General features: G+C 42.1%; 1 protein-coding gene across 20 annotated transcripts in view; it reads left to right on the forward strand.

Annotated features, from left to right (window-relative positions):
• The window catches only part of LOC118784368 (CLIP-associating protein 2-like), a 151,072-nt gene that overhangs the window by 110,351 nt on the left and 17,619 nt on the right, over window positions 1-23,102 (forward strand). For 8 of the 20 annotated variants that reach the window (XM_036538581.1, XM_036538582.1, XM_036538589.1 and 5 more), the window contains 10 exons: window positions 784-951; window positions 2,939-2,962; window positions 5,116-5,133; window positions 5,864-5,971; window positions 6,104-6,130; window positions 14,524-14,694; window positions 15,667-15,711; window positions 17,295-17,402; window positions 19,372-19,434; window positions 22,283-22,389. In XM_036538581.1, coding sequence (XP_036394474.1) covers window positions 784-951; window positions 2,939-2,962; window positions 5,116-5,133; window positions 5,864-5,971; window positions 6,104-6,130; window positions 14,524-14,694; window positions 15,667-15,711; window positions 17,295-17,402; window positions 19,372-19,434; window positions 22,283-22,389 — 839 coding nt within the window. The remainder of the gene's footprint in view (window positions 1-783; window positions 952-2,938; window positions 2,963-5,115; window positions 5,134-5,863; window positions 5,972-6,103; window positions 6,131-14,523; window positions 14,695-15,666; window positions 15,712-17,294; window positions 17,403-19,371; window positions 19,435-22,282; window positions 22,390-23,102) is intronic. The other 12 variants (XM_036538585.1, XM_036538596.1, XM_036538597.1 and 9 more) reach the window with 4 other exon arrangements.

Raw genomic sequence — 23,102 nt, forward strand, 5'->3', positions numbered from 1 at the left:
ATGGGACAGTCAGTTGCCCCATGGTTGCAACAGCGTAGTAGTCTTGGGACATAGGGTTTTAGGACCGATCATAGGTATGAGGGGTCTATCCCATTCACTGTCCTGTATGCCAGCACCAAGGTTTTGAACTTGATATGAGCGATAACAGGAAGCCAATGAAGTCAGGTGAGGAGGGGGTTAACTTCGTTTAGAGAGATTGTAGACAAGTCGTGCAACTTCATTCTGGATTAGTTGCAGGGGTTTTATGGCACAGGCAGGAAGACGAGCAAAAAGGGAGTTACAGTAGTCCAGGCATGTGAGGACCAGGGCCTGAACTAGGAGCTGCGGTGAATACATAGTGAGGTACGGGTGGATTCTTCAGATGGTGTACAAAAAGAATCTATATGACTAACTCACAGTGGCAACCTAAGAAGAGAAGGACAGTTGGCTATCAAGTACTACACCAAGGCTTTTGACAGTGGCATTGTCGAAAAGGTTTGTGGAATCTAGACTGAGGGACAGATCTTGAAACAGGGAGGACCTGGATGGTATGTAAAGCATCTCAGTCTTAGCCAGATTAAGCTTTAGGTGGTGATCCACCATCCTCTGGGAAATATCATTTAGGCAAGCTGAGATGTGCGCAGAGACCCTCAGTGCAGCAAGACCTCCTGAGTTCTGTATCTGAGGTTGCTAAATGTTCCCCTCCCCTCAGTGAGTGAAAAGCTCAGCTGCGGTGATTGGACTGTTGTCTCTGAACAGGTTGACATTCACTAATGTGGAGGTCTCTCCTCTCCCCCTCCTCAGTTCCTGCCAGCGCAAAGTCCACAGGCTCCCCCGGGTCCCTGCAGCGCTCGCGCAGTGACGTTGATGTCAACGCAGCCGCAGGTGCCAAGGCGCGGCACGGTGGGCAGACAGGGGGTGGGACCCGGTTCACAGCATCGGGACTCCCCGCAGGGTCCTACAGCTCACTGGGTAAGAGCCGCTGCAGTCCTGCCCGCCACAGGGAGCAGTGCAGACTGAGTATTGTCTCATATAGGACTGAACGTTCCCGCGCAGCGCTGGTCAAATGTGGTCAGACCATGGCCCACCTATTCTGTTATTAACCACTGGAAATTACCTAAACCACTGAGAATTAACCGCTTGCTTGACATCTGAATGGTACTTGTGTGGTGGTTAAAATAGTCTCGTTAGAGGACCAATGATAGTATGAAGTGGTCTTAGCTTTCAATGAATATATTTAAATTTCAGTAACATTTCTGTACGTTTTCATTCTATTCCAAGCTTCAGCAATGTTGAAAAGTGTTTTTGCCTCCTCTAGGCATTACATTTTGCCTAGCAGAAACACTTATCCAGAGCAATTTCCAAAGTTTTCATGTTATCCTGCTGTTATCCCGACTGGATAAGGGTGCCTACAGGTGAAACAGTCGTGCCTCACCTGGGAATCAAACCATCACCCTTTGTTTAGAAGTCCTTCTCCTTACTGCTACATCATACTGAACATTCAGCACATCTTCTGTCTGTGGGCTTTTCAGCTTGGAACAGAATGAAAACATTTTAAAATGTTCTGCATCTTGTTTGGGAAAAACTAGGTGGACCTCAATCACTGAGAACGGAACTAGTAGATCCATTGTCTGCAGCAAGACTTGAGCTGCTGTAGGACCTACTGCACCTACCTTTAACATTATGGCCATTTGAAAATAACACACTTGCTAAAGATTGATTCACTGTCAACCATGAACTGGTAAATTGTTTTTTTACTATAAAATTTCTGTTGTCATTATAATCATGATCATATTTTCAAGATCGAGATTTCATGTGATAAGTGGAGTTTTTGATTCACTTGTTGTACAGCTCTAGCAGTCCAAATACAGGTGGTTATAGTTTCAAAGTCTAACAGCCAATTCAGAGACATGCAGTTTTCCAACTTTCTGATTACCATCCAGCTATGTTTGATCATGTTGCTCTCTGTTTTTTAAAGAGGAAAAAATGTTTTGGATTAAACTCTAAGATAAATCCCACAAAGCATGGAAAGTGTGCCAGTGGAGTAATGCCTTTCGTTCAGATGGTGCACGCTCCACTGTGGTGCACTGTGGGATTTGTAGTGCAAAAAAAAGCCATCGGCTGTATGTGAGTGTATCGAAGGACTGTGTTAGGCTCACTTCAGCGCGCCTGCATGGCTTCAGAGGTTGTCATGGAGAGACACACCCGTTGGCGATTCCAAAAAAAAACACACAAGGGTAAAAAGCATTTAAAAATGTTTTACATTGATTTTGATGTTGAAATATCACATATCATTAGGGTTGCTAGTTTTTTCTCGCATGCATTTTTTTTCCTCCATCGTCTTTGTGGTGCTAATCAAAGCAATTTTTCAATCCACAAACTGGCCATTTATTTTGTATTGTCCAATTCCAGCTGTTCATTCCTTTTCTGTAAAGGCACTTTGTGGAAAGGCGGTGAACCGCAGGTGAGCGGTTGCTACTTGTGTAGTCGTTAATATTAGCTTTCAGCTGTCTCATTGAAGACCTTCTGTTGTACATGCAATTTTTCAAATGGCTGAGCCCTGATTCATCTGTCTCAAATTACGCTCGATGACGCGATCTGTTTGGATACACGTGTCAGTTCCTTCCTTCTTTGTATGGGTCAGATTTAGGAATCAAATGCCCTCAGGACTCTATTTCCTAAAATGGAAAGCAACATGGAAAACACTCCTGGATCAGAACTGGATGGTATCATCAGGGGATACTTAATGGGCAGTTAGCTGTGGCTGTGCCTGCTGGGAGCTGGGCTGCCCCCAATGCTTAGGCTTAGGTCTAAGCACCGCCTGCACAGATGTCTGCGTGTTTTAATGCCCAAAGCAGAGTGTTGGGATCTCTCTCTCTCCCTCTAGCTCTCTCTCTTTGTATTTCTTCTTATACTAACATGCTTATTCTCGTCTTTTCTTCCTCCTCTGCTACAAAAGATGACACGTCTGATAAGACGGATGGTAAGAGTATGTCAACGTGCTGATCTTCATCTCCCCCTTCATTCATTCATCTTGCTTGGCTTCTTTTTCCTGCCTGCCTCGTAACTTCCTTCTTAGCCTGTATCCAGCGTATCATGAAAGGGTTAATTTGTCAGTTGCCCAAACAATCCCCCAGTATAAATGAACACAAGTAGCAGAAGTTATTGTGAGGACCGGGCTACCTCCCCATGTGGCAGAATAAAGCATGAGAAGGGACTGATCATTTGCCCACTCTGCTCTGTACCAGACATGTGTTTTTCAGGGCCCTCACCATGGTGCTGAAACAGCCTAGATTTCAAAAGGTCACGTACTGAGGATGTTTTAGGGCCAGTTATGCTACACAGATGGAACCAGGCTTCTGTGTGAAATTCATTCATTTGTTTTTCCAGGAGTATTTCTTATCTCCTGGTCAGCACCGACCTGGGCAATTCTTCCTGTCTGGTCTACTCGAGAGAGTAGTTTCAGTAAAATCAGATTGCTGGGTTTTCACTCGTGCTGAAAAATGTTAATGTTATTCAGATACAAACTACAGTGCTGTCTTTGAAACCTGGCATGGATTGGCACTTGCAGTAACTGCAGTACTCTATCAGTTAGCAATAAATATTATACGTTAACAATTAGCTAAAACTACAATTGGGGCTGGGCGATATAGCCTATTAAGAATATTGCAATACTTTTAGGCTATATCGCGATACACAATATATATCTCGATATTTTGAAATCTCTTCTAAAGCACTTCATAAATGCTCAATTTAACCCTTTGATGCATACAATCACACCAGCATGATGATTCTAGTAGTCCCTGCAACATACAGTATGTCTGCATTAAAACATTCTTGTTTATATTCATTAGTAGTTTCTATTGGAACAATTTTAAACTTGCATGCAAAAAGGGGGAAATCACAACCAAGTTAAATTTAGCAAAATAGTATTTTGCTGCATATTTTGCAGATAACCGCTGTTTGTTCAACATCTTCCTTGCGATACCAGGGCTCCAGACTAACTTTTCCACTGGTAGCACTGGTGATACCAACTTTTTCAGTTGGTCGTACCAGCACATGATATGGTCGCACTTTTTTTTTTTTTGGTACAGTATGGTATTAATCACTGATCTTGCATGCTGATGAATAGTTGTCTTAATTTGCATACCCTAGTGTTGCATTGATGTTAAGATTGACAGTGACTCGAGACTTGAAATTTGCAAAATATTTTAATCTGAACATTAAGTTTCCCTCGTACCACAACCACGGGTATCGCGTTAGCCATTGTGGTTGAAAGTAGTATTTTTTCTTCACTGGCACCGTGCTGGATGGGCACCAAAACAGCCTCATCATCATGCACTCGCACGAATGCAACCATGTGAAATTTTAACTCGCTCTCAAAAAGTGGTCGCATATGCGACCATTTTGGTCACAGTCTGGAGCCCTGGATAACTAAATCACTGCCAGACAGTGGATGCAGTGCTGTTTCTTTTCGGAACCAATTCGGAACCGCCTCCATCTTCTGTTACCGTTTCCGAAATCAGCACGTATAAACTCGCTTTAGTGCTTCACTTCTTTCCCACACACTCGCCCAGGAGAGTGGTCTGGATGGGCAGGCAAGTGTTTGTGACGTATATAGAGTTTTTTCTTTTTGTGTCTGTGACAGGGAGAGAGCCATAGGAGATAGCGAGAGAAGCGAAACGCCAGCGGCTTAAAAAATTATGTGACAATTTGTACTTGATGTTCACAATATAGTCATTTACTACATCCCACGTAGAACGAGCCGCGACAATCGAGTATATTCGATATATCACCCACCCTTACCTACAGTACTCTACCAGTTAGTAGAACTGGGTGCAAATCCCTTATAGCACTTTTAGTGCTTTTGCTTGCTATTAATTGTGCCTTGTGCTTAATACATTTGTACAACTGTATTGTGATGATGATTATTACTAGTTGAACAGATGCAGTAGTAAGTTGTGCAAGTATATAGTATTTTGCACCATATTTTAGCACTGTATTTTTTCCATTTTTTATTATAATGTTTCATACTCAGTCTAAAGTTCTCTCCTCAATGAGTGGCACCTATCCTACAGTAAGTTCCATCACTATGACACTACATGTTGTTGACTTAAACAATTTCTTCCCGTGTAGGCACCTTGTCTGATGATGGTAAGACCTGAGTGCCACTGGTATAGTGTTCAGCTGTGGTGTGAAGGCTGTGCTCAGCCATCCCAACACTTTAATAGCCATAAGACAAGACTTACTCATTAATTGCATGTATGTTGTGGGTAGTGAAACCCCCCAAAACCATTAATAATCATTTGTAATGGCTGCACTTGCTCTGAAATTTCACTTTTCAACTGTTTCCTAGATAGAGTGATTGAATAGCAGTTCATATCCACAGAAAACATTTTTTCTTACCTCAGTTTTTTAATCAGTTTAGTTACCTTTGGAGCCAGTATGGTTTCACCTTCCTCTAATAACCAATTCCTAACTTCATGGCTCCTACTGGCGCAGCCAGTTGCCTTCCTGAGCTGATATACCTCAATACTGCAGGCTTGGCTTATCCCCATCAGATCATTAATTTATTGATGTTTGGAACACTTGGAAACACTTTCATGTTTTTCCTGCTCTCTGTCAAAGCTGAATTGTTCTGTCAATGAACAGATTGGGAGTGGGAGAGGAGCTAACACAGTGCCTGAATGTGAAAAGCTCTTACCAAGGGCATCCTGCTAAATGTAGTATCGGATTGTGTTGTCTCACCATGCACATCCTATACCATGCAAATGAAGTGCGGGTGTTCTATACTATGTAGTTTAAATAAATAAATAAGCTGGTGGTGGTAACTTGGGCCCCCTGTCTGAGAGACTGAACTCATGTTTTTAACCTTTTTGTGCAGGTCGGCTGCGCACCAAGCAGGCTCTGAGCACAGTGTCTGTGGGTGTCAGCAGCAGCCAGGTGGACTCCCGCGGTCGCAGCCGAGCCAAGGTGGTCTCCCAGTCACAACGTATGTACCATGCCTCCCTGCCCCCTTGCCTGTCCCGCACTCCCTCTTTACTTGTTTGTGGTGGGTTTGGATTGTCTGGTCTGGTTATCAGTATATCCCTAACGGTGAGCTTGCATCGATTTGTGCCTGTAGGTTCTGAGGATTCCGATTGTACGCCAGGTATTTCCGAACACTGTGTGTGTGTGTGTGTGCGCGCGCGTTTATTCATTCATTCATCATAAGGGACTCGTGCTGTTGCTTTTGGTGTTGTGGATTTTTCTTTTTGCATGCCTGTTCCACCAAGGTGTTGACAGTGTGCAGTCTGTTTCTGTGGCTCAGGACCTGGTCTGCTGTGATGTAGTGTAGAAGTGAATACAGACTTCCATCAAGGCCACGTAGAGAGCGCTGCTGAAAAAATTATCACTGTTAGCAAATGTAATCTGAAAAAATATCCACTGTCAGTACTGCTATAGCGTTTGGCTGTATAAATAACCACTGTCAGTACTGTTATGGCATTTACCTATAAAAATAACAACTGTCAACAGGCACTAGGGCTGCCCCTGACCAAAGATTTTCCTGGTCAACTAGTAGTCGTTAGGTCCAGCCATTAGTCGACTAGTCGTCGCACGTTTATGATATTAATTTAATTATTTAAATAAACCATTTTCTGATGCCCCAAAAAATATATAAGTTCCAGGGCCGAGAATGAATGTTATAAGTAACACTGTTAACACTGTGCTGTGTTTCAGAGAAATACAAAACTGTAATAATGAGCCTTTAAAATATAAATTTTAGACGCGCATGAATGAAGCGAGCCGCCTGTTAACGATAATGCTAATGGCAAAAGCGGTAATGATTCTGAATGTGTCGGAACAACCAGCATGGAGACTGAACATTTTGTTGACTTATTTCAACACAATATAACATAACGTAACTTATGAACTTATTAACACCAACACCATAACTTATAAAACAAACGATAAATAAAAAATAGAACATGAAGTTAAACATGCAGTAAACGAGATAATTTAGCTTCCCCAGTCCCCACGAACACTTGGATAAGCGCATACTGTCACACAGGTGTGATTTGCCGTTTAGCGTGTATGCTAAAATCGGTGCAATTAGAACAATAGATTGGAAAAATTCTAGCTAATTTTAGCTTTGAGGAAACAGCGATTTATCGTTAAAAAATATAGCAAATGTTAACTGAAAACTATGAGAAGCTTAATAACGCTAATGAAAATATAACGAACCATGTAATGTAACACGCGTGCTATATAGCATAAAAATAAGTGCAAAAGGGATAATAACATTAGGCTACTTAGGGGAGAGCCAGGACGAAAGTAACACTTTTCAGATAAACGTCATTTTAAAAGATAATGTTACAGACAGAAAGTAATTTTTGTTGTGATCAACAACTGACATGTGTGTTCTATCAATAAAAGGTACTATTTTGTACAAATGTGGAACAACTTCGGGATGATAATATAAGAAGTATCGTTGTTACTGTAGAGGGACGAAAGAAACAACCGTTACAATCGTCCCGACAATGACTCCTGACAGTTAAACCTGACTTGCTTCTAAACTGAAAAACTCTGACATGGCAAACTTCAGGATGTGTTAAAGTACATATTAATCAGTCAAATGATCATGACTATGACACTTGAAACAATAGACACAACTTGTCATTCAAAAAAAAAACACCACTTGAGTGAATTTACTTTCCGTAATCAAAAACAGATTCTTGGCTATAACTCCGCAAAAGTATGACGTATCCACAGGATTTTTCGCGGTTGTGTTGCATGCTGTACATGCTGACGCCGTCAGACATATCAAACTTGTATGGGCTCGGAGTTTTGCTTTCATCCCAGTGCTCCCCTACATGTTTAAGATAAGTCATATTTGAGGTCGACGAATGACAGGCAAATCTTTGCATGCAGAGTTTGCATGTCACCTTCTTGGGGTCGTCCTTTACACGCTCAAAATGATCCCACACTTTATATGATTTCCTGCCTGATGTAGTGTAATAACTTTTTAACGAAAAGTTTGGTCGATTATTAGGGGTCAGCCCTAACAGGCACGTAACATTTTTCCACAGCTAATCAGTAATCAGCCAAATGGTATTGGTTATCAGTCTTTCCTTTTCAAATACAAAGGGTTTACAGCATTTCCTTGTCTGTGGTGAAGAGGCACATGTGCACTTGTTGCAGAGGAGCTGTAGTGTACAGATTGCTGTAAGGCAGACTTGAACATTCTGTTTCTGTTTTGGTTTTTCCCCACACTAATGCAAAAGCAGAGGGCAGCATTCCAGCATGGCCTGCTGTTGTGTTGAAATCTTAACCTGGACAGTCAATCACATGGTCAAGCATGAATGGTTTAGTTTGAATAGGTTGTTTATGTGTAAATTGGTCTAATGTGAATGTGGTGATCCAGTGTAAAATGGTTTTAGTTCAGTGAGTTGGCATAGAACAACCAGGAGGACCAGCGCAAGGCCATTTTAAATCCATCAACAGATCGGCCCCTAGAAACAAAGGATAACTGGATGCATTGAGTGATTTATGTTGAAAGAAAATCAATGCCATCCTGCACATTTCATTTTGCATTATTTATTCATTTTTCTCTGGCATTCAGATGTACAATACTGTGCTGACTAGTGTGCCTGAAAACCATTCGCAAACAGATTAGAGAGCATACAGCTCCTCTTTACCATGTTTGCTTTTTGGTGGAGCTGTCTACATGTCTCCAAATCTGAAGTTTCACCAGGGATTAAATTACTTTATTGTCATTTAGTAGATGCTCTTATTCAGAGAAATTTACAGGGGATACAATTTTGCATGATACCAATGATACTCATTTATAAAGCTAGATGTTTACAGAGGAAATTCTGGGTTCAGTACCTTGCCCAAGAGTACAGCAGCAGTTCCTCACGCAGGGAATTGAACCTGCATCCTTTCGGGTACAAGCCCTTCCCCTATATATTGGAGGAGCTAATTTTTACCTCTGCTCATTCAATGAAATGAAATAATATTGTACAGCCCTAACAACATCACAATGTATGTAACCTCTTCAAAAGTGCAGATTCATTTGTTTGTACAGCTGGCCATATTGACCAAGTGCAAATTCTGCATTCATTAAAAATTGATGTGTGCATGTTGTTCCCAATATTATGGTGGCCAAACAGGAGCAATGCATTGTGGTGTATTGTGGGGAAATGCAGTCATGGCTTTTTATCTGTGGATTCAGTTCAGTGTAACAAAAGACTTGTTACTCTCTCTAAAAACTGGGAAATGAGGGTTTTCTGCATCTTTCAAGAGAAGCAAAGCACCTAACCAGCAGCATCAGTGATTTCAACATCAGAGCAGAGTGATGGAAGAAAGATTCCAAGCTTCTTGCTGTTCCCTTCAGCAACACCAATCACTGATTGGTTATGTAGTGCATGAGGTGCTAGGCTCTGAACAAAGATCAGTTTCTGAGGGGAAACTGGGCACGAGGGAGGAGTTTGGAGTAAAATGTGCTGTTTCTGTTTCTCCATGCACACATTTAGCTTTTGATTGTCCATGTGAAATTGCTATGAGGTTACACCTGTTATTAGTAAAAATGCACTGCGTATGTACTGGAATGGTTGATTGTGTGTTGTGTCAGGGAGTACAAACCATGCTTAAAAATCCCCTCAAGAGCCTGTGAGTGGATTATTAATTGTGAAATGTCTATTGAATCCTATTCGGTCTCACCCTCAGTGAGGAACTGCCAGTGATCAATGAAAAATAACCATTCAGCATCATGATGTGGTGACCTCAAAACAGTGGCTTTGTGTAAGCTAAGTCAGTAAGTCAGCATTTCCTGTAGAGCAACAGTAGCAGAAAAAAAAGATGAAGGTGCAAGAAAGTACACGCTGGATAGAAGTGGACCATAATGAGTTCATCCCAGTGAGGTGGAAGGATAAGGCTTTATTTGATCCATCTGCAAACGGCCTCCAAGTCAAACAATGGTGGTGCAATCAGTGGAACAAAATGCAGAGTAACTGGAGAAAACCAATTGGTGACTCAGCATTTGCCAGAGTTCGTATAAGTGTTTTCACTACTACATGGGTCTGAAATTGTTGCTGAGCCCTGATTTTCAAAGCTTGTGATGCCACTCCCAAATTCCCAGATTCTGCAGCCCTCTTGTAATATGAGTCACATTTTCTTGCAGAACATTGGTATCGATATTCTAGAATTGTAATGTGTTTATTAGGCTTAAGGTGGGGCCCAGCCCACAGTAGTTCTGGGGAAGAAAAGGAAGCTGTGGTCAATCAAACCAGTCAGCCAATGAACTCTTTGGAATTGTGACCAATGCACTGCAGAACACATCCTGTAAGCTCCCACTGTGTCCCTTGGGATCAAGCATGTGCCTTTTGTTTGGCCTCATGTCAGAGGGAATGTCCATTAGTTATAAAATACCTCTGCTTCGTTTCCACAGTGCTACGTATCCGACTGACCCAAATTGAAGTGTTCTGTAGAGTAGCTCTGAAGCTCATCTGTTAACACAGTGTCAGACAGATAGAGGGGCTAGGCTTTCTAATGTGTTTGGGTGTTCTGCTGCTGCTGTGCTGTTTCTCTCTTGATGTTTTGTCTGCAGATGTGTGATTGGTTGATGCAGGCTGCTCCACCATCTCATGCTCATATTGGTCTGTGGGTGCCTTGCCTTTGACCAGAAGTTCAGCTCCATTCCTGTGCAAATATATCCAATTATATACACTCACTGAGCACTTCATTAGGAGCACTATACTAATACTGGGTATGGCCTCCCTTAACTCTCAAAACAGCCTCAATTCTTTGTGGCATGGATTCCACAAGATGTTGGAAGCATTCCTTTGAGATTCTGGTCCATGTTGATATGATTGCATCAGGCAATTTCTGCATATTTGTCCGGTGAACATTCATGCTGCGAATCTGCCGTTCTACCACATTCCAAAGGTGTTCTATTGGATTCAGATCCGGTGACTGGGAACGCCACTGAAGAACACTGAATTCATTGTCATGTTCATGAAACCAGTTTGAGACGACTTTTGTGACATGGTGCATTGTCATGCTGGAAGTAGCCATTAGAAGATGGGTAAATTGTGGCCATGAAGGGATGCACATGGTCAGCAACAGTACTCAAATAGGTTGTGGCATTCAAGGGATGATTGATTGGTATTAATGGGCCCAAAGTGTACTAATAAAACACTCCCCACACCATTACACCACCGCCACCAGCCTGGACTGTTGACACAAGGCATGTTGGGTCCATGGATTCATGCTGCTAGTGTCAAATTCTGACCCTACCATCTGTGTGCCTCGGCAGAAATCGAGATTCATCAGACCAGGCTACATTTTTCCAGTCTTCAACTGTCCAGTTTTGGTGAGCCTGTGCCCATTGCAGCCTCAGCTTTCTGTTCTTGGCTGACAGAAGTGGAACCTGACGTGGTCTTCTGCTGTTGTAGCCCATCCACCTCAAGGTTTGACGTGTTATGCATTCTGAGATGCTTTTCTGCTCACCACAATTGTACAGAGTGGTTATCTGAGTTACTGTAGCCTTTCAGCTTGAACCAGTCTGGCCATTCTCCGTTGACCTCTCTCATCAACAAGGCGTTTCCGTCCGCAGAACTGCTGCTCACTGGATGTTTTTGTTTTTGGCACCATTCTGAATAAACTCTAAAGACTGTTTTGTGTGAAAATCCCAGGAGATCCGCCGTTACAGAAATACTCAAAAGAGCCCATCTGGCACCAACAATCATGCCACGGTTGAAATCAGAGATCACATTTTTTCCCCTTTCTGATGGTTGATGTGAACATTAACTGAAGCTCCTGCCCGTACCTGCATGATTTTATGCATTGCACTGCTGCCACATGATTGGCTGATTAGATAATTGCATGAATAAGTAGGTATAGAGGTGATCCTAATAAAGTCCTCAGTGAGTGTATGTGTATATATTTTTTTCACAGCTTTGCTTCAGCTATGTTGTGCTAGCAATGCCTTGCCTCCCATTTCACTTAAAGGAAACCGGTTGACTGGTTTTTGTTTGTTGTCAACTTTTCATGTTACTCACAAGCATAGCCCACTTCTTATTTTATCCCCCATCCCCCATACCCCCCCCCCCCCCCCCCCCCCCATGACACTGCCTGCCTGCTCTTGCAGGATATCAAGCTGCCTCCCCATCCAATGGTAAGAGTCTCCAGATCTTCTCATTATCATCACCCGTGTCCTCCCATTCTCATCACTGGGTTTCTGCACTCTTGTCGGCTCCGTCTTCCCTTCCTGCAGCTGACTGACTGACCCAGCCCTCCCCAGCCCCCGCCGCTTCTCACACTGGTCTAATCCACAGTTTTTTACCGCTAAAGTCTGCCGTTTCATTTATCCAAGCGCTTTGACTGTTTGCTTTGCTCACCCAAATAATTAAAACCAGTTACTTGATCTTTGTGAAGCAGCTACAGAGCCGAAAGACAATATGCAATGGCACCAGGCCATACATAATTTTCCTGCCCAGTACCATTCAGTTGCTGTTTTTTGGTGAATTAGATACAAATCTAATGTCCAGTTAAAACTTTCCATATATGTTGAGAATTGAGGAATGCATTTAAACTGAGGGCTGGGTACCAGCAGGTTGCAGAAGGAGAAACCAGGGATCCACAGCTGGGGAGCACTGTGGCACTCTGGGGGCCAGATCACTCTTTCCTGGCCCAGTACAAACAGCTGTCAAAAAAGAACAGAGCCAATAAGATTTAAAGCACTTCTTCATTTCCTACATGAAGCCTCTGAAGGCCTCTGTTCCTTTCCTGCCCTGTGTTTTCTATCAGGAGCATGTGCTGTAAATCACACTCAGCGTTCAGGGCATCAGTAAGACAGCTCTGCTCTGCTCAAAGGGCAGAAATTGATAGCAGCTTGCAGTAATGAATTTGCTACTCACCAGGGGTTGCAGTCCACCTCTCAGTTTTGGCTAAAAATTGGATTCAGTAATTTTAACCAGTTAACAGTAGGGGTGCGATGAGTAATCGACATAGACAAATAAAATCAATGACCAACTTAGTTGCCAACGAATTTAATTGTCGATTAGTTGGTGACATCATCATGTATTTTTTGTGCTGACTCGGAATGCTCAGACATGTAGGCTAAGCTACATTGCTTTACTGGAGTGAACAATAGAGATGGCAACACCTTCATGACCAAAGGCCTCAAAAGTGTGGCAGCATTTCACTCTTAACCCTTTCGCACGTAACTTATTTTTTATGCTACGTAGTACGCGTGTTGCATTACATGGTTCGTTATGTTTTCATTAGTGTTATTAAGCTTGTCATAGTTTTCAGTTAGCATGTACTATATTTTCTTATGTTAAATCGCTGTTTCCTCAAAGCTAAAATTAACTAGATTGGAAAAATTCTAGCTAATCACACCGGTTTTAGCATACGTGCTAAACAGTTAATCACACCAGTGTGACCATACGTGCGTAAGGGTTAACTCTGCCAAGAAGGTTGTGGACTGCAACGTTTGCAAACCTGACCTTTCCTGACATGGGACCACATCAGTTATGCTCAAGTATCTCAAGAGGTGGCACGTTGGTTCTCTGGATGATGAAGACTTGTCTCGTCAAGGTAGTTAGCTAGCTAGCAGCTAATGTTAATGTTAAAAGCCATGTTACTTCACGTTATGAGCTGTAACGTTTTCTATTTTGAAATACATTTTCTCTTGATCAATAAATTATTAATGAGGTTGGACATACAGTCTAGCAAATAATAACCTATTATTCACAATGATCCTGTTCACATTCCAAATGTGCCCTAACTTTACAATGCTAAAGCAGAGAAGGTCTGCTATTTAGCAGTTCTCTGCTTAAACATAGCATTGTTGTCATGGCGACATTTATGGCTGGAGATAGTGTTGCTGCCGAGTGCAAGTTTAGAGAACATCGGAGAATTTGATACTTTGTAAATCGCGAAAGATTTCTACAACTCGTGTTTCTGCGTGCGTGCCCAATGTGGGTTGCATTCGAATTAATTAGAATGAGTTATGGGTTTGTTGGATCTTGTAATGCTACCATGGATGGCTTTCTTCAAAGGAAGCAGACTTGTACTCCCCAGCAAGCAACTGCCCTCACTGAATTAGTCCTAGTAACCATTCATTAAAAGACGTATTTTTGAATGAAGTTCTCTTCTTTATTGTCTTTATTGTTTGTTAGCATATGCCTAAAACAACCTCATGTTAAATTTAAAAGCTGATAGATAAGAACCATTGAGTAATTGTGTGATTCAGAATCCAATTAGTCGATTATTTGTTTCAATAATTGATAGGTTATTCGACTATTAAAATAGTCGTTAGTTGCAGCCCTAGTTAACAGGATGAAAAGTGTTAAAACATTTCAAATGCGGAAGCATTTACACAGTTACAAGCAGTTACACTAAAAATGCAAGAAAAAGTGCTGAGGGGAGCAATGTCTGTGCTATTTCCAGCTGATAGTGAACATATAGTGTCACTCCTAAACTTCTCCCCCCCTCATACTACGTGTTTTTTTGCCAGCAGTGCCGCTGCGGATTCTGATCCATTCCATCTCTCCACAGCGGGCAGCAGGTCGGGGTCGCCTGGCCGGGTCCTGGCCAGCACTGCCCTCAGCACGGTAAACTCAGGCACCCAGCGTGTTCTGACGGGCCCAGGCTCCGCCCACCGCCGCAGCCGCATCCCGCGAAGCCAGGGCTGCAGCCGTGACTCCAGCCCCACCCGGCTCTCTGTAGGTAAGGACCCGTCGCTGTGCCGAGAGCAAAACCTCCTGTCTCTCATCTGTCAAGCCCTGCCTACTGCGACTCATTTCCCCACCCAAACCCCACCCACTCCATGTGCAGCCCCCACCCTGTCTGTTTTCTTTTGTTTTTTTTTTTTAGACCTAATAAAAATATACCCAGCCTTCTCCTGCCTCTGCTGCATTTTGTCTTCATATGTGTCTCTTCATTACTGCCTTCTCCCTGTGAGCAGATTTATCAGGGCAAATTACAAGCCAGTTGGAGCTGAATAATTTTTTTTTTTTTTTTTGGTCCCCACCAAGGCAAATTACTGTACAGTGGTGAACAGATGCTCATTTACCAGAGCAGTGGTGATTAGTTTATTTATTTTACCTGTGCAAATTAATAGTGATTAATCATTTAACGGACTCATTTGATCACCCATAGATTCCCCTTTTGTCTGTCCTGCATGTAACCATTTAAAAATATGTTAATTGGATAAGGATAGGAAAGGACGCTGTATAGATTTTTTTCTACTTAAAATGTAAAACTACTACCGGTCCTTGAAATTCCCTTTTGGTCCTCTGCAAGAAATGTAATCTAGAAAGTATAAAAATTTTGCTTGTTTTATACATCCTTTTTAACAAAGCAAGTGCCAATGCATTGTAAATGATGAATCTGTCTAGGCTGAATGGTCTGATCACCTCATTAAGCTTCCTTTGTTCTTTATAACTGGGTTTTCCTTTTTCAAGAGGAGGGAAGGGTTAACCCCAGGCACCCATTCAGTAGTTATTTTGATTTGGGCATCACATTGAGTGTGATGGGTGCTACAGGCCCTCTATGACAGGTCTTTGGCAGTGTGGCTTTTTCATTACAGGTGTGAACATTCTGTTCTGTTTTGGAAATTCATTTAGGTCAGCTATGTACTTGGAAGTGTTCCATCAGACTGTTTTTCTAACCTGACCTATACTTTACTCTCTCGTGAAGCACCATCAAACCACAGTCAAATCTACAATGGCGCAAGCAGAGGAGGTAAGGTGTACTTCAGTTCCCTAAACGCTAAATGAACAGTAGCCGCCATGTTGCTGTGTTCCCATGTAGTGAGTGCATTTCACTTAATTTGCCAGAATCCATTTGTGTTTGTCTCTCATTGTAGCTCAGACAGACCCATGTTGTGATTTCAGGATTAGCACTTGCATTTTATTACTATCAGTTCTAACGCTCAGTGGACTGGCTACTATTATGTCTTGTTGCTTGGTCCACTTTACAAATGTTTGCCAGATCCTGTTGTTTATTAACAACACTTTTGCTCAATTGGTGTTTTGTATTGTCCTTTATTCACTAAACAGGATTTGCATTCTGCAGCAAATGTCTTTTAGTTGAACCAGTCGTTGAGACACCAGTAGGGTGTCCAAAGATAGTTTTTCATTGTGCAAAAGTAAATGTGCTTTTTTGACATCAGTCAACCAGATGCAATAGATAAGTGTGGCACACAGTAGAGTTTATACCAGATTCATCACAACATATGAGCCCCACTTCCTGAGTGATTTCCTGATGAGACATCTCAATATGCTGCGTCTCTCCACCCACCTCTTCATCTAGGAACTGTTGACCCAGTGTTCTGTTGTGCTGAGGACATAACAATTTGATGCACAAAACCTCTTGATGTTTACAACTTGGCTTCATTAGACAGACCATAGGCATTTTGAGAAGAGCATATGGATGACCATGTTGTTGAATGTGATCAGCAAAATTGTGCTTGAAATTCAGTTTTGCAGGCAATTTCATACATGCTAAAAGTCCTGTTCATTGAAATAATTCATTCTTCAGTTGCTATGTATTTCAGAGGACAGAAGGACAAACCTTTTCCTTTGATAGTACATTTATTCAGAAATCATGGCAAGATTTAGGTCTGTTTATGTATTTTCCAGTAGAATCCTCTGCACGTCACTCATCCCAGCTATAAACGACATTCACATGTCAATTTTTTCTACAGACTTAAATTGTCTTTTTAGTGACAGATAATCCCACAGAGGATTGTTTGTTTTTAAATTGATGATAAATTGAGAGGATTTTAAGTAGGGGGGGGGTGCTTCGACTGAATAGCTTTGCATTTAGCTTTGAACTGAAATAAACATGTAAATATCATTGGACACTGTCTAAAATTCTTCTTGACCGCTGTCATAACTCTTTAGTGTTCTCGTGTCAGTCACCTGCTTTGTATGTGTGATGGTGTTTGTCTGCATCCATGCTCTAAAAAATATCCTCCTGAATATAAGCTAGTGTGGCTCCCTTCTCATCAAAAGCAGGTCAATGGTCACGGTAAATGGAAGACTCCCCTGAGTGTGTGCCCAGGCTGCTTTAGCTCTATTTGTTCTCACACCACACACACTTCCTCCTGTTCAGCTGCTGGCGTTCCCCATAGGTCAGTTGCAGGAACCCCTCTTTATTTGTTTGACCATGGCAGACAAGGGGCTGCAGTGCTTTTGGTGTGAAGTACATGTTCTTTTCTCCTGTCCAGTGTCTGAGCCTTATGACTGTTGTGTTTCTCTCTTTCTCTCTGTGTGTTTCTATATGCCACTGCTCTCTGCTCCACTATCTTGGGTTCTCGCTAGCACGAGGAAGCCGAATCCCTCGGCCTAGCATGAGCCAGGGGTGCAGCCGGGAGGCCAGCCGTGAGAGCAGCAGGGACACAAGCCCTGTTCGCTCTTTCCAGCCTCTCGGTGAGTAAAGCCAGCCGCCCCCCCCACCCGGTTACCTTCCCTCGGGGGCATTTGCATCTTAGGGGTTAACAGGTACCAAAAAACCTGCCCTGCTTCCTTACAACAAACCATCCAGGAATGGTTGATATTGACTTAAGGCCACCAGCTACCAATTCCATCGATAAAGTCATGTTGGCCTTGATCTGTTGAACTCTTGGCTGTGCCTCCACGGTCTTACCTCAGCTGGGAGCTATCAGGCCCGTAATGAAAAGACCCAATCAGGAGCCATTAGCAGGACTCTAAGCCACATCTGCTGTGAGTTACGAGTGACAGGTGCAACTTAAGATTTGGTATCACAGGGAGAGGAGGGAACTATTAAGAAGTTTCAAGCCTCGGTTTAGTCCAGAAGGAAGTTGATTGTAGTGATTGTGAAGGTATGTGTGTTACTTTGGAATAAACTGTAGCGAGTTCTGAGAGCACTGGCCACTTTGAATCCCAGTAAAAAAGTTTGCCAGCAGATGAAGGACAAGAAGAAACTTTGTATGTCTGACGTTACAAAAATATCTGAAGTCTTGCATACTTGCTTCACACCATGGCTGTGATGCTGTTGGGGTCTGTAGCCAAATTATAGATCACTAAAGGACTTGTGATCTTAAAGGAAATGTGTTCAGGTATGAACAAGCCCAGATTATGTGCAACATCTAATATGGATACACTCAGTACTAAGTTTCAATCAGTGTTTGTCTTGTTTAATAGTTTTATTTGTTGATTTTTTTGTAGGTTATTAGGTGTAATTTGTCTGTCTAATTGGTTCAGATTTTTTAAACCATGAGCACTATGAATAACAGTGCTTGCTGATTAAGCAAACAATGCTTACAGGGTGGTTGTTTCTGCAGCTACTGTTGATCCAAGCTAGGAAGTAGGGTGAACACTGATGACTAAGTGATCAGTTAGCCACTGAAGTTAGATAGTGGTCCTACAACAGCGTTTCAAGATTACAATCAGATTTGTTTCCACAGCAACCAACCTTAAAAAGCATGAAGCCTGCTGTGTGGAGGCTAACTGTTCATATGGTACTCAGATTAATATTTTAAAACCCCCCCTTTTTCAGACTTTGGTTACATATACAAACATTTTATGGAAAGTGAGAGTTGCTTAAACGGTTATGCCATTGAAGTGGCAGTTGCTTTCTGAACATTTTCACTCCACTTGTTTTCTGTTTCTCAACCAAATGCGATGATGGGTAAAAGTGTATGAGGGATTTTGTCTGCAGTGCTTGAATTAAAAAAATTCTTGGATTAAAAAAAAAAAAAAAACATATTTTTAGTGTTAATTTTTAGTGTTTCCCACTTCCCTGCAACTCTTGACTTAAAATAGAGGTACAAAGAGCTGCAGCTGGAAATAGTCACTGCTACCATTTTGTGTCCCTGAACCCGCATATAAAAGAGTTTTCAATTTGTCCATGCGTCAAATGCACTGTGATTTCCTGAACTCTCCTGGTCTTTCATTTCCAAGACTTATTGTCACTGGCTGCTTTATTTACCAAGCCTTCCTAAACCTCCCTGGATTGTCTTTTCTGTTTGAGTGGATCCATTGCCTTCCCAGCACTGGTACCATAGCTGTGAACTCTGCCGTTGCCTGGATCAGCATAGGTCATAAAAAAAATGCCTGAAATGCCAATTTGAATGAACTCTTTTCATATTTGTAGTCATACTCATATTCATATTATTAGCAGATAGTGAAATACAAGTGTAAAAATTGGTTTGCTAGGCAGGGTTGTGCTTCATAAGAGATGGCTTTTAATGAAGGCCTTGTGGCTCTACAGAATTTGGAATACACGTGACAGAGGTACAGGGGCGACAGTTGTAGCAGCTGGTCAGCAGTAAGTATTTAAAGGGCTTGAGTTTGGGGTGCTGTCATGTGGCTCTGGCACTGCGCTGTGCCACTCTGCTCCTAATGGGCCACGTCTCTGTTTGGTTCTCCGTTCCAGCTTCGCGACACCATTCCCGATCCACGGGGACCCTCCACACCCCTGACGCCTTCGGGGCGGCAGGTGAAGTCTGGTTGCACTATCTGTAGAGAAGTCGCCTTTTCATTGCCCCCCCCCACTTTGATTTGGCTTCGTTCAGCAAAGCATGCCTGCTCATATCATCCCTCTCAGTTCTGACGTTGTGTCATTTTTTTTTTCATCACAGCTATTTGATTTCTGTTCACTGCTGCAGAAAGCCACAACTGCATCTGAGGGGCAGGGGAGAGCAGAAATACAATACAGTATACAATAGAATACAGTAGAGGAGAACAGAATTACTTAACTTTTCTCCTCTTGTGGAATTTTCCCCTGTAAACAGACATGCGTATTTTGATTAAGGAAGGCAGTTGTAGCTTTACGCAGTGTGCGTCTTCATCCTCACTCTAAACGTGTAAAAAGCAGTGTCTTTCCTTTAAGTCCTTTAAATCTCTTGGTTAGCACAACATGTCCTGTGGGTTTCATTTGAATGGTCATTGTAGTCATCCAGCTCTTTTCTATTATTTTCTATTTTCTTTTTTGTGTATTTATATTTCTTTTGGATGAATATGACTGTGTGTGGGCCAGTGAGTGAGACCCAATCCTGCTGTATCTGCCAGGCCAGATCAGTTCCTGAGGGTGTCAGCCAGGGTTGACTGTGATGTAGTAACGTAATTTATTTATTTGTGTATAATGACTCTATAATGAGGCGTACATGGCCCACGTCAGTGTCGGACCTCCATGTGGAGCATCATGATGTCATGTGTTGTGATGCAGCCTGTTAATGCAGTTTTAGATTTGGAGTTTCTCTGCTGAGCCAGTGAGGGCATGTTTCAGAGCTGTCCTTTAGCACTCTCTATGCCTGACATGTAAACATAGTGTGATCCTTGACCCCTGATGTGTGTGTGAGTGTGTGTGTGTGTGTGTGTGTGTGTGTGTGTGTGTGTGTGTGTGTGTTAAATGTATGTATGAATGCAGATAGTATGCAGAGATGTGGTGTCTGTGTTTCTGTGTCATTGTAAATGTGATGTTAGCATATAGCATTTGCTACTTTGAGTACAGAGTGTGATCTTAAGTTTACGTATTTGTACAGACAGTGTGTAGAATTGTCATGTGTGTTTCTATATTTATATAGTAACTAATATAGTGTATACATTAGGCATGTCACGATACCAGAAATTTAGTAGTCGATACCAATACAGGTGAAATTCCATGATTCTCGATACCCAATTCGATACCACGGTAAAAAACAAACACAAAACAATAAATCCCATGTACTTCAACATACACTCCTTTATTAAAAACATTTGAACATTACAAAAAACAACAGTGGCATGTAGCCTTCAAGTATTTAAAACAAACAATACTGTGCTTAATTACAAACAATCAACTTTTTATGATGGTACAGCATTTCAATTGCAGTGCCTGGCCAAGATATGGAAAAAAATATGGAAATAATAAATAGGTCTATATATAATAACAAAAAGAAACAACTATTAACATTACAAAAAAGAACAGTGGCATGGTATTTTCTGTGCCTCTGAAAAGCTTCTGATATGGTTGGCTGTGTATGTGTTTGCTGACTTTGCTCCTGCCTCTCCTGGTCCACATCCTCCTCTGGCTGATACTGTGAAAGGAAAATTATGAGATTTCAGTTATCACGTATAGCTCAATGACTGTAAGAAAACAGCAGAGGCTGCACATACAATGTACTAACACACACACACCTCTATATACTCAAACAGTAGTTTAAATTTACTGACATGGTGACAGACCATTAGTCCGGAAATATTTATTTAAAACGCTAGCGTTATATTTTGATGACAGATGACACAGACTGAACGGTAAGGACGGTAGCCTACTATTACAAGCTATGGTTACATTACGTTAGCCTAAACACGGTAGCCTTTAGCGTTTAGCCACTGCAAACGTCGTATGGAACATAGTTGGTTACACAGCAATGCCAGCTGTCTCAAACAAAAATTATGGTAACGTGTATTTCAGGATAGCAAGGACAACACTTTGGATACGTTGTTAATGTAACGTTAACATGAATTGAAACTCACTCACCTTGAATTCTTTGAATGAATCTGGGTGTCTGTCTTTGAAGTGCTTCGCTAAATTGGAAGTGTTTCTTCCTTTCATCTGAAAAGTTCGATGGCACCGTTTGCATACTGGTTTTTGTTATTTATCCCTGATGATCCGCCTCGAACTCAAAGTACTTCCATACACAACTCTTACTGTTTTTCTTTTTGACGAGTTGAGGCGGAGCTGTCGCTGCAGCTGCACTTGTCGCCATCTTCCAAGTGTTCGTCTTCTTCTTGTGGCATTTTAATGGCAGACTAGAACACTTCAGGATTTAGTTTATTGCCAAGTAGGTTGCCCCAACAAGGAATTTTTTAGTATGATGGTGCTCCATACAAATACATCACTAAGTAGAATGAGTAATAAAAGCAACGAGTACTGAAAAACAAACAGGCGTATATGCTGCCCCCGTCAGGTCCAGACTAATATCCCTGATACAAACGAGTACCGTCACGTTTTCAGAATTTTGGCATCGACTTTGTACCGAAGTATCGGTTCTCTTGACATCCCTAGTATACATTTATGCTTGTGTGGTTATGTCAGTGTGTGATGTTAAGAATGTTACTAGAAGTGCGCTTGTGTGTGCGAGTGAGTGCATGTGTGTGGGCACGCGCGTTGTGTATTCATGTATGTTACTGTGTGATATCGTGTCATTAGATGTGTGTGTGTGTGTGTGAGAGAGAGACACAGTATTATGATTGTTATTACAGTTTGTATGTGTTATTGTATGTAAGTGTGTGATATATCAGTAGGGTTGTGTGTGTGTAAGTGTGTGATACTGTGTCAGTAGAGCTGTTCTCTCTCTCCCCAGGCTCTGGGTATGGGATTGGCCCGTCTAGCAGGCTGTCGTCCTCAGTCAGTGCCATGCGGGTCCTCAACACTGGCTCTGATGTAGAGGAGGCCTTGGCCGATGCGCTGGTACTTACTGCCACAAACCCAGACATGCTTCCCCAAACATGCTTGCTCACACACACACACACACACACACACACACTTGCTAACTCACTCAAACAACCAAACATGCTCACACTCGTGCGCGCACACACACACACACACACACACACACACACACACACACACACACACACACACACACACACACACTCACTAACTCAATCACACACCGAAATATGTTCACCCTCACAGATTCACACGTGTTAACATATTACCATTGTCAGATGTTGAGATGACCAAGCTTTACTTCCTTTGCAGTGGGTATAATATTACTGTCTCTCTGTGCACATTGGTCCATTGTTTATTGTGTGTGTATGCATCTCTCTTTACATTTTCTTTTACATTGGCTTTTTTGTGAATATACATCTGCTTAGTATCATTCTGTCAGATAAGCTGCACTCAGATATAACAAGGCCTAGTTACTTACGTGTACAATTATATATTCTTTAAAAGTGAGTCTATACACATGGAAACATCAGTCTGACAGTCATGTAAAAGGTAATGCCTTTTAGCAGCGAAACATGCTTGGCTACACATGCAAGTATGATGTGTATGTGTAACAAGAGGAAAGGAGACAACACAAGGCAGATTTACCTGTATGAATAGAGGGAGCAACTGTTAGCATTAATCTGCAGCAGTGCCCCTTTATCATTTGAGGTAATGTGGGCAAAACCATC

Source organism: Megalops cyprinoides, chromosome 10 (assembly GCF_013368585.1).
Source record: "Megalops cyprinoides isolate fMegCyp1 chromosome 10, fMegCyp1.pri, whole genome shotgun sequence".
Lineage (NCBI taxonomy): Eukaryota > Metazoa > Chordata > Actinopteri > Elopiformes > Megalopidae > Megalops > Megalops cyprinoides.